General features: G+C 34.5%; 1 protein-coding gene across 4 annotated transcripts; it reads right to left on the reverse strand.

The window, feature by feature from the left end:
• Window positions 1-1555: 1555 nt before the first annotated feature.
• On the reverse strand, window positions 1556-10283 carry LOC132858983 (erythroblast NAD(P)(+)--arginine ADP-ribosyltransferase-like). 4 transcript variants are annotated; one of them, XM_060889522.1, is made up of 3 exons: window positions 10209-10268; window positions 2687-2777; window positions 1556-2601 (listed from the first exon to the last, which is right to left on the reverse strand). In XM_060889522.1, the coding sequence occupies exons 2-3, from the start codon at window positions 2768-2770 to the stop codon at window positions 1936-1938; spliced, it is 750 nt and encodes a 249-aa protein (XP_060745505.1). In that variant the 5' UTR covers window positions 2771-2777; window positions 10209-10268; the 3' UTR covers window positions 1556-1935. The 4 variants fall into 4 exon arrangements, 3 of the variants coding, with proteins under 3 accessions (XP_060745505.1, XP_060745514.1, XP_060745496.1); XM_060889531.1 differs by lacking the exon at window positions 10209-10268 and adding an exon at window positions 6528-6635; XM_060889513.1 differs by lacking the exon at window positions 10209-10268 and adding an exon at window positions 3751-3802.
• Window positions 10284-12256: the final 1973 nt, after the last annotated feature.

Below are 12256 nucleotides of genomic sequence, written 5' to 3' on the forward strand. Positions count from 1 at the left end.
TAAGATAAACAACAAAAAAATTCAATAGAACAAAACATAAAATTATTATAAAAGAAACATGTTCAGGGTTGACTGCTATAGTTAAAAAAAAAAAAATCAGCTCACACAGTGACAAAAAAATTCATTTTGCATGAAGAATTCAATATTTTGTCCAGAAAAACAGAAAAAATTGTCAAAACAAAAAAGGTTAAAAATAGATATTTTTAGAGAAAAATAAAATGAAATAAAGTAAAGCAAAATAAAACAGAATAAAATATTGGAATATTAGCTATTTATTTTTACTTATTTTTTTTACAGCCAATTCCAATATTTTATTCTATTTTATTTTATTTTACTTTACTTTATAATAATAATAATAATAATAATAATAATAATAATAATAATAATAATAATAATAATGTTATTTGAATATAATATGACTGTTTACTAATAAAATATCTCAATTCTAAAATGTCTGAATTCATTGTTTTGCAGACTTTTATTTTGTCAGCCATTATTGATTTTGCATGAAGAATTCAATATTTTGGGTGAGTCACTAAATTTTGGAGACATGATGTAGAGTTGTGATGTCCAATAAAACAGAAAAATAGAGTCAAAATAAATAGCTAAAATACATTAAAAAAAAGAATAAAAATAATAAAAAGAAATAAATTATTATTATTATTAATTATTAATAATAATAACAATAACAAAAATACAGTTACTTGAATATAACGTGTTTGTGTATGAATAAACTAACTGAATTCATTGTGTTTTTGGGACTTTTATTTTGCCAGCCATTGTTCAGTAATTGATTTATATTTAGCCCTTACTTCATTTCTTTGTGTTTCTTTTCCTGTATTGTCTCGTTTGTTGCTCTTAATGTTTTTGTTTTGCTTCTTTGTGTTAGAATGATTTGTGTTAAATATTACTCTATGGCACGTTTGCTGAATCTATTTATGGTTATATTTTTATTATTATTTGGTCTCCCTGTCAGTTTTATTTTGTCTCTTTTTTCTTTTTCATCTTCTTTAAACCAACTCCTATAATCATCAATCAAAAACAAAGACCATTATATCTGTCCATCCATCCATCCATCCATCCATCCATCCATCCATCCATCCATCCATCTATCTATTAATAAGTGAACAATCAACCAAACTCTTTATATTATATGTACATACCATAACATGTGGTATATTTTTTGACTGAGGTTTGCTCCTATCACAAAATCTATGCTTTGTGTATTGTCCTAATGTAAGTGTAACACAGTTAGGACATTAATCTGTGTGTAAATGATATTCTACCACATGTTTTCCTCACAGTTCACTAATGCACATTAGACATGACATGTTTTTGTTGTTGTTGTTTTGTGTATCTCTCATTCCTTTTTTATGTAGAAAATGAGAACTTAAAACTATTGAGCCACCACTGCAATAAATATTTATGTATTTATTTATTTTTTTTTATTTATTTATTTATTTATTTATTTATTTATTTATAAATAATATTCTTGGGACTATAAAAACAACACTTTTAAAAAAAGACACAATTTTTTATTTATGAACCTCGAACATATGGTCCAGATGTCTTTTAATTTCAAAAGCATTTAGACATTAAATTCCATTCAAACAAAAGCTCAGACAAAATAGTTAAAATTACAATGTTGTCATTATTCTGTGATGGGTTGGCACTCCGTCCAGGGTGTATCCTGCCTTGATGCCCGATGACGCCTGAGATAGGCACAGGCTCCCCGTGACCCGAGGTAGTTCGGATAAGCGGTAGAAAATGAGTGAGTGAGTGAGTGAGTGAGTGTTGTCATTATTATTGAGCAATTTTATAATGTAATAACAAATAATGTATATCCTTGACATCAATACATGCTTAGAACACATTACATCATGGCCTTAAATTATCCAGTCATGTTAGTGGTTGTGCTATAAAAACATCAACACTTCAGTAGAGCTTTTGAACCAGCTTGCAGTTCATATTGCTAATAGCTTCCACACTCTTTAGAGTGTAAATGACTTCGCATTTCATCTGGTTTTTTTCAATGTTTGTGATAGTAAATTTTTCAAAAGGTGGGACTAGCACCTCTTTCTCTTTAGGCATCACAGAAAGTTCGGCTATGTCTGCACCATAGCATGTGTTAATTTTAAAACAGGATTTCCTGCCAAAATCTGTCAAGTCATCCCTATGTGAACTCGAGGCAAACCCGCCAAATCGCATTACATCATTAATCTTGGGTGTCTCAAAACTAACATCGGTTCTACGGAAAACATCAATACACTTTTTCACTTTATGAATTTGTACGGCACGTGTTAGCAAGAAATGAAAGGATATGTAGTTGAATTTTTGGGGGTAATAGTTTTTTCCTGATTTGACAGCATCATTGAATTTTGAGTGGATTTCTATTGAACCGGTGTAGACCTTTATTATTCTTGTAAAAGGATCCTTAATGTTTGAGTATTCATTCCAAAGTCTTTTAAACTCTGCATCTTTATTTAACTCATCATCTAGGATCTTGTCCATTACCCGTTTGTAGGTTTCTTCATCGCAGCCTTTAAATTGGTCATCAACAGAATCCTTTGCCATGTCCAGTTTATCAGCAGGGTTTTTTTTCTATAAAATTAGAGGAGGGAAAAACATTATAAGAAAATTACTGATAAGAAAATGTCTACTCAGTGCAGAACTTGAAAGAGCCAACCCGGTTGGACAAAACTGCTCCAGTGTTGTTGATGATGACGATGATGATGGCAGTGGTGGTGAGGATGAAAACAGCTTGCCTCATTGTTAATCTAAAATAAAAAGCATATATAGAGAATATATACAAATTATATACAAAGGACTATTCTACAAATGAGTGAGACATCAACTGAATTTATCATTGTGGAGATTATTGAGTAGTCCTAGTGCATTTTTTGTATATCTTTCTCACACAGAAAAAAAAGGAGGCATGTTTCTGTTCTTTACGTAAACTCCAAACCCCTTGCAACATCTCCACTACAGTCTGAATAGTGCTTAGGTTTGTATTTGCATCTGAGTTGAGGTGAAAACCATTGTGTGAAAGTTTGGTATGAACAATGTCTCAATGTGCACGCAACTCAACTGCCTGAAGAGAAAAAGATTTCTGCCTTTCTTTCTGATAACACAAGCATCATTCATTCATTCATCTTCTACCGCTTATCCGAACTACCTCAGGTCACGGGGAGCCTGTGCCTATCTCAGGAGTCATCGGGCATCAAGGCAGGATACACCCTGGACGGAGTGCCAACCCATCGCAGGGCACACACACACACACACACACTCATTCACTCACGCAATCACACTAGGGACAATTTTCCAGAGATGCCAATCAACCTACCATGCATGTCTTTGGACTGAGGGAGGAAACCGGAGTACCCGGAGGAAACCCCCGAGGCACGGGGAGAACATGCAAACTCCACACAAGGTGGAGGCGGGAATCGAACCCCGACCCTGGAGGTGTGAGGCGAACGTGCTAACCACTAAGCCACCGTGCCCCCAACAAGCATCATATCAACATGTACAATATTGAAAACCTCAGAAACAACCTCACATGGTTTGATAACACATTTTCTAGCTTGAATTATTCCAGTAACATAGTGAATAATGTTCTCATAATATCATAAATAATACAGTATTATGTCTTAAGTAAATGTACAGTATGCTTGAAGATCAGATAATATAATTATATCTAAACAAACTGTGATGGAAGTAATATAACATTTCCAATACGATCATAATACTCACAAATCTGATGCACTCAAGGCCTCTTAAATATATAACGAGGAGGTGCTCAAACCAACAATGTGTCAGACCTTCAACTCATCACTATTTATACTCAACTACTTCCCTTTTTATTTACCATAAATGGAGTTGTTTTGTCCCCAGAATAAAAGGTGTGATTTTTGAAAGAAAGACAGAAAGAAAGACAAAAAGACAAAAGTGATGATTTATCATCCTGAATTATTTCAATTGGATTAAGGCAAATAATATGAATAAATGCAAATAGTTTTAACTAAATTTTGTTTTCTTCAAGAGCAAGTTTGACTGCCAAAATTTTTCAATCACAGATGTTGTAGTTTTGCTCTTCTTGGGGTGACTTTGAGGGAGAAAAAAAGGCCACAGGGTCCATCTTCCTCCCATATCACAGACATAACCCCTATTTCTGAGGCATCTACTGGCAGGGTCATAGTGTAGGATATGATGAACATGTGTATATGTAGTTCTGTAAGAAACTAGAGGAGAACATTATAGCATTATTTGTGTCTGTGTGTGTGTGTGTGTGTGTGTGTGTGTGTGTGTGTGTGTGTGTGAGTGTGTGAGAGAGAGAGTGAGTGTGTGAGTGAATCCACTTGCCAATTCAAGTAGTTTTCCATTTAAAAAGCACACTGCACATTTTGAAAAGAAAAAGCAAAAGGAATAATTTTGTGGCCAAAAAAATCTGTGAAATCCTGAAGGAACTGACTAGTAAGAAAAAACAGACTATCCCAGATTAATGCATAAAAATGTACAGCATTGATACTGTATATTTTCTACAGTATGTTCAATGCCACATCAGCAAAAATGTTTGACTAAGAAATTGAAAAGTGTGAAAGACACTTAATAAGAAAAAAAATGTTAGAGTGCACAGTGTGTGTGTGTGTGTGTGCATGCGTGTGTGTGAAACCACTTGCCAATTTTTTTAGAGGACACAGAATAGCAGTAAACTTCACACTCTGCAAATTGAAAAAGAAAAAAAAAAACGGCTGCAAAATCAGACATTTGTGTTATTTGTTAATAAAACAGCACTCAGATATATTTACTTATAAATTGGTTCAAATGGGAAAATATTCAGAGCTTGTATTGGACTGTAGATACAGCTTATATCTGGTGCTTCTAGTGTGAGAAAGTCTATTTTACTTTAATTAAAATGTGGTTATTATTTAATATTGATACCTTTTTGTCATAGTTTGAAACTATGTGTTTGAACCAACATAATTTACACTGAATATTTAATACAGTAGAACTACACAATCTACTCAATCACTCAAACACTCTTTGACCCATAGTAGATTTTTAACCTTAATGTAAAGCTTTAACAGTTGATCTTATGAGACAAAAAGCAAAAATAAAGCGTAACTTTGGGCATCAAAATTTGAAAAAAACTCTAAAATCCTGGAGGGATTTAGCAGTAAGAAAAAGCCTAGAACTCATAATACATAAAGTAATTATATATTCTGCTCATTAGCATATGTTTAAACGTCACATCCACAAACTTACAGTACATTGACTCTTTGTTTTTACGGCAGTTTGACTTGCGATCTTTGAGCTGATAAAAAGAAACATTTCACAAATTTGGATTTCCAAAGTTATTTACTTTTGCTTTTTATCTTGTAAGATTTACTACTAAGCTTTACATTTGAGCGGAAAAGATGGTGTCAAAATGTTGTCTCATCTTTTAGAAGGTGTGAAAACTTAATTTTCCTGCCGTATGTACTAGTGTATTAGTGTTCTGAAGAATTTTTAATGAATATTTAATATGTAGACATATTCAAATACCTAATATTTAAAATGTCTTTGGGAAATCTTTGTTGTTGTCTATAGATAAAGAATTGTTGTCTACAGATAATGAATTTTTGTCTGTACATAACAAACTGTATATAAGTAATTAAGTTTATAACATATAAGGAATTGTTTTTTATAGATAAGGAATCTTTATAGATCAGAAATTGTTGTTTATACATCAGGAATTGTTGTTGAATTGAAGAAAATATCCTTTACAAAATTGGCAAGTGGATTCACTCACACACACCCACACACACACACACTGTGCACTCTAACATGTTTTCTTATTAAGTTTCTTTCACACTTTTGAATTTCTTAGTCAAACATTTTTGCCGATGTGGCATTGAACATACTGTAGAAAATATACAGTATCAATGCTGTACATTAAAGGTGGGGTCTCAGATTTTTGAAAGCCAATGTTGACATTTGAAATCACCAAGACAAGCACACCTCTAACCCAAATGGGTCCCACCCCTTTATTGATAGCTCCGACCAAACACACACACATACAGTACGTAACCCAGGCAACGACTGGGAAGAAATGTGTCTTTATCATAGCTGAAGGGAAGAACAATACGATTTCAGATAAACAAACAAGCAAAAATGACACACAAGCATAATCATACAAAGGACGGCATATATTAGTTCTGTGTAACAAAGCAAAACCAACGTTACTCACCTATCGAGAAGGAAAAAAGCGCCTCGGCTTCTTAAGTAAAGTTGGCCACATATTCACAGATTGGAGTTTCCCGAGTCAATAACTCCTGAGCTAAACGCTGTTACTACACAAAACGCGGTTGTAGCTGCGTCTCTACATTACTATGATAGAAAAGAGGTGTTATTTGTGTAGTAACAGCGTTTAGCTCAGGAGTTATTGACACAGGAAACTCCAATCTGTGAATATGTGACCAACTTCCTGCTCCTTCAGTTCTCTCCAGCGCTGGAAAGCTGATCCTATATTAACACGTCCTACTTCTTACCTTATCGTAAGTCTTTCTTTGTTTTCTTTCTTTGTTTTTATCCTCCATGTCAATGTTAAAACTGCTTTCTGCTAATGTCACACATGTGCACTGAACACTCTCTCCACCGCATATTGACAAGACACGCCCCTTTCTACTCATTGGCTACACGTTTGTTTAGATTTTTGTTTAGTTTTTGGCTCAGTTTTATAAAGCATTTCTCAAAAATCAGAGACCCCGCCTTTAATCTAGGATAGTCTATGTTTTTTTCTTACTAGTCAGTTCATTCAAGATTTCACATAATTTTTTGTTATGGCCAAAAAATGATTGATTTTGCTTTTTCGTTTCAAAATTTCAGCCTCCCTTTCCTGGACAGCTGGAGACCACATGGTGCAGCACTTCCACAGAGGTAAGGGGCCTTAGGGTGCAGAATATAATGCATGTTCTCTGCTCTCCCACACAGGGAAACCAGTGAGGAAGAAGAGGAAGCCTCCCTGAACCTGCTGCACACTGACAGTCTCCTGGGTCCAGCCCTGTCACTAGACACCTCATTGGAAATTGGCCTTCAACATCGCTGCCAAAAAGGACAAAGTCACCTTTCATTGATGGTGTTGAGCTTTCACCCCTTTGTTGCTGCCTAATTTATTTATTTCACTGTGATAATAAATAGTGATTCTGTTGACACACCATTGACTTCTCTTGTGTTTGTGTTCAGCCCCTCACAGCTCTGAGTAGGCACACACACACACACACACACACACTGTGCACTCTAACATGTTTTCTCATTAAGTTTCTTTCACACATTCTGAGTCAAACATTTTTGCTGATGTGGCATTGAACGTGTATTTTGGCTGAGAAAATATACAGTATCAATGCTGAACAACTCACACACACAAATTCACACCCACAAACTTACACACATGCAAGTGCTTTTTTCAGATTTCCGCAGGGCACTGCTTTAGCGCCTCCCGGCGGTTCAATAGAGAAGTGCTGCTCTGAGGTACTGTAAGATATAACAGGATTTTTTTACTTTTAACAATACTTTTAAATTTTTTATTCATTTAAGCATGTTTTTACACGTTTGTGCACAAAAATAAGTAGATTTATCTACAATTTTGTTACAAATTTTCACAGTTCATAACTTCATAATTCATCACATGCAAATCGATCTATTTAGTCATCTAAATCTCTCAAACACAAATTTATATTCTATAAAAGTGACCCTTTTTATAGTAATTTTCTTTTCAGTGTATAGAACATGACAAATGTTTTTAAGTATAGACTTTAGGAAATGTGTAAAAATAGACAATCAAGTGTGACTTTTCTGTTTCCAGAAAAGTATAGCTACAAAATAAATCCACTGTATACATACAAATGTGCAAATTCATTATTTGTGTAAAACAGAATTTTTTCCCAGTAAACCTGTATATAATATATATAAAAAAAAAACACAATACACAACTGAATTCAGGTTGACAAAACTGACATGCTTGTATGGTAAAGTAAGCTGTCAGGGTCAACAAAAAAAAGTAAACATCAGCTCACACAGTGACAAAAAAATTCATTTTGCATGAAGAATTCAATATTTTTGGTGAGTTACTACATTCTGCAGACGTGAAGTAGAGTTGTGATATCAAAATAAAAAAGTTAAAAATAGATATTTTTAAATAAATATGATATTAATTAGTAGATTTAAGAAAAGCTTTTGAATTCTCCTTTTGTGCCACTGTTAAGTGAATATGAGCCCTTTTGCACATGTACTATCATACATATAATATCATATAATAACAACACTTAAAAAAAAAAGACAATTTTTTTAGACACACCATATGGTCCAGATGTCTTTTAATTTGAAAAGCATTCAGACAGTAATTTGGTGTTTTGCTGAAAAGCGCTGCTAGATTCCATTAAAACAAAAGCTCAGACAAAGTGGTTAAAATTACAATGCTGTCATTAATATTGAGCAATTTTATAATGTAATAACAAATAATGTATATCCTTGACATCAATACATGCTTAGAAAACATTGCATCATGGCCTTAAATTATCCAGTCATGTTAGTGGTTGTGCTATAAAAACATTAACCCATTGACATCAACACATTACCCCATGTTTCTATGTAGGGGGTAATGTGGGGGGTGGTGGTGGTGTTTAAGCAGCTCGCAGTTCATATATCTAAAAGTTCCCGCACTCTTTAAAGTGTAAAAGACAGATGACTTCGCAGTTCATCTGGTTTTCTGTAATGTTCGTGATAGTAAATTTTTCAAAAGGTGGGACTAGCACCTCATTAGGTATCACAGAAAGTTTGGCTATGTTTGCACCAAAGCATGTGTTAATCTTAAAACAGGATTTACTGCCGAATTTTTGCATGTCATCTTTTACTGAAGTCGATGCAAACCTGCCAAATCGCATTACATCATTAATCTTGGGTCTCACAAAACTAGCAGTGGTTCTACAGAAAACATTAACACACCTCGGCACTTTATGAACTTGTACGGCAGGTAATATTTTTTTCCTGAACTGACAGCAGCATTGAATTTTGAATAAAGTTCTCCCAGTGGATCGGTGTAGACCTTTTATTATTCTTGTAAAATGATCAGTAATGTTTGAGTATTTATTCCAAGATCGTTCAAACATTTTATTTTTTTTTTAACTCTTCATCTAGGACCTTGTTTATTATCTGTTTGTAGGTTTCTTCAGCGCAGCCTATAAATTGGTCATCAACAGATTTCTGTGCCATGTCCAGTTTATAAGCAGGGCTTTTTTTTCTATAAAATTAGAGGAGGGAAAAACATTGTAAGACAATTACTGATAAGAAAATGTCTACTCAGTGCAGAACTTGAAAGAGAAACCCACCCGGTTGGACAAAACTGCTCCAGTGTTGACGGTGACGATGATGATGGCAGTGGTGGTGAGGATGAAAACAGCTTGCCTCATTGTTAATCTAAAATAAAAAGCATAAATAGAGAATATATACAAATTTTATACAAATGACTATTCTACAAATGAGTGAGACATCAACTGAATTTGTCAGTGTGGAGATTATTGATGTCTTGGAGTAGCTCTGGAGTTCAGGACATCACATTCAGCTTCTTATTAGGCTAGTGACTAGACTTTTTCACTTGTTCCAGTCAAATCAATTACCTTACAGATGGCACTGAGCTTCTCTCGAGTCCTAGTTCATTTTTTGTACATCTTTCTCACACAGAAAAAAAGGAGGCATGTCTCTGTTCTTTACGTAAACTCCAAACCTCTTGAAACATCTCCACTACAGTCTGAATAGTGCTTAGGTTTGTGTTTGCATCTGAGTTGTGAAAACCATTGTGTGAAAGTTTGGTATGAACAATGTCTCAATGCGCACGCAACTCAACTGCCTGAAGAGAAAAAGATTTCTGCCTTTCTTTCTGATAACACAATGCATCATATCAACATGTACAATATTGAAAACCTCAGAAACAACCTCACATGGTTTGATAACACATTTTCTAGCTTGAATTATTCCAGTAACATAGTGAATAAAGTTCTCATAATATCATAAATAATACAGTATTATGTCTTAAGTAAATGTACAGTATGCTTGAAGATCAGATAATATAATTATATCTAAACAAACTGTGATGGAAGTAATATAACAAATAACTAACATTTGTATATAACAAATAACATCATAAATAACATTTCCAGTACAATCATAATACTCACAGATCTGATGCGCTCAAGGCTTCTTAAATATATAACGAGGAGGTGCTCAAACCAACAGTGTGTCAGACCTTCAACTCATCACTATTTATATTCAACTACTTCCCTTTTTATTTACCATAAATGGAGTTGTTTTCTCCCCAAAAGACAAGGTGTGATTTTCAATCACAGATGTTGTAGTTTTGCTCTTCTTGGGGTCACCTTGCAGGAGAAAAAAAGCCACAGGGTCCATCTTCCTCCCAAAGCACAGCCATAACCCCTATTTCTGAGGCATCTAAAGACAATCACTTCAACAGCAACTTAGTGTTTTCACTCACCAACAGGTGACAACAAAGGCTAATTGTATGAAAATAAGAGCCAGTTTCAACAGTCAGACAGTTTTAGAATACAATAGTGATTTCAGCCAATAATTTTTTAAAGTATAAAATTAGAGATTAAGCTTTAACTTTTAACAAGAAATACCAGACCAGACCAATTAGAACAGAACATGAACTACTTATTGATATTACTATAGCCTATTTGTTCTTCCTGGGCATGCATAAAATATATGCATCCAAAACAATGCACACAAATTCCAGGATACAATCAAACGAAACTTTTGAAAGAAAGACAGAAAGAAAGACAGAAAGACAAAAGTGGTGATTTACAAACCTGAATTATTTCAATTGGATTAAGGTAAATAATATGAATAAATGCAAATAGTTTTAACTGAATATTGTTTTCTTCAAGAGCAAGTTTGACTGCCAAAATTTTCCAATCACAGATGTTGTAGTTTTGCTCTTCTTTGGATCACCTTGCAGGAGAAAATAAGCCACAGGGTCCATCTTTCTCCCAAAGCACAGCCATAACCCCATTTCTGAGACATCTACTGCTACTGTATAATAATGTAGGACCTGGCAGGGTCATAGTGTGTGGGATATGATGAACATGTGTATATGTACTGTAGTTCTGTAAGAAACTAGAGGACAACATTATATTTGTGTGTGTGTCTTTGTGTGTGTCTACAGTATGTGTGTGTATTTGTGTGTGTCTGTGTGTGTATCTGTTTACATGCAACATATAGCTACAAAGTAAATCCACAGTATACACACAAATGTGCAAATTCATTTTCTGTGTACTACTGATTTTTTTTTCCCAGTAAACCTGTATATAATGTATTAAAAAAATCACAATACACAACTGAATTCAGGTTGACAAAACTGACATGCTTGTATGGTAAAGTAAGCTGTCAGGGTCAACAAAAAAAAAAGTCAATAGAACAAAAAATACAATTATTTTAAAAGAAACATGTTCAGGGTTGACTGCTATAGTAAAACAAACAAACATCAGCTCACTGTTTTGTTTTGTTTTTTTTTTTTTGCACGAAGAATTCAATATTTTGGGTGAGTCACTACATTTTGCAGACGTGAAGTAGAGTTGTGATGTAAAAATAAAAAAGTTAAAAATAGATATTTTTAGAGAGAAATAAAATGAAATAAAGTAAAGTAAAATTAAATAGAATAAAATATTGGAATTTAAAACTATTTTGAGGCAAATGAGGACAAGCAAGGGGGGCACGGTGGCTTAGTGGTTAGCACGTTCGCCTCACACCTCCAGGGTCGGGGTTCGATTCCCGCCTCCGCCTTGTGTGTGTGGAGTTTGCATGTTCTCCCTGTGCCTCGGGGGTTTCCTCTGGGTACTCTGGTTTCCTCCCCCGGTCCAAAGACATGCATGGTAGGTTGATTGGCATCTCTGGAAAATTGTCCCTAGTGAGTGAATGAGATTGTGTCCGTATGTGTGTGCCCTGCGATGGGTTGGCACTCTGTCCAGGGTGTATCCTGCCTTGATGCCCGATGACGCCTGAGATAGGCACAGGCTCCCCGTGACCCGAGGTAGTTCGGATAAGCGGTAGAAGATGAATGAATGAGGACAAGCAAAACATGCAAAAGAGGCTGACTAAAGGAGGTCATGATACATGAACATTAACATGGAACTCATCCATTAATCAATTAATAAACATCTACAACCTTTACATCTTCTTAAACAGGACTTTTCACACATAATTCTCCTGC

This window comes from Tachysurus vachellii, chromosome 2 (assembly GCF_030014155.1).
Source record: "Tachysurus vachellii isolate PV-2020 chromosome 2, HZAU_Pvac_v1, whole genome shotgun sequence".
Taxonomy (NCBI): domain Eukaryota; kingdom Metazoa; phylum Chordata; class Actinopteri; order Siluriformes; family Bagridae; genus Tachysurus; species Tachysurus vachellii.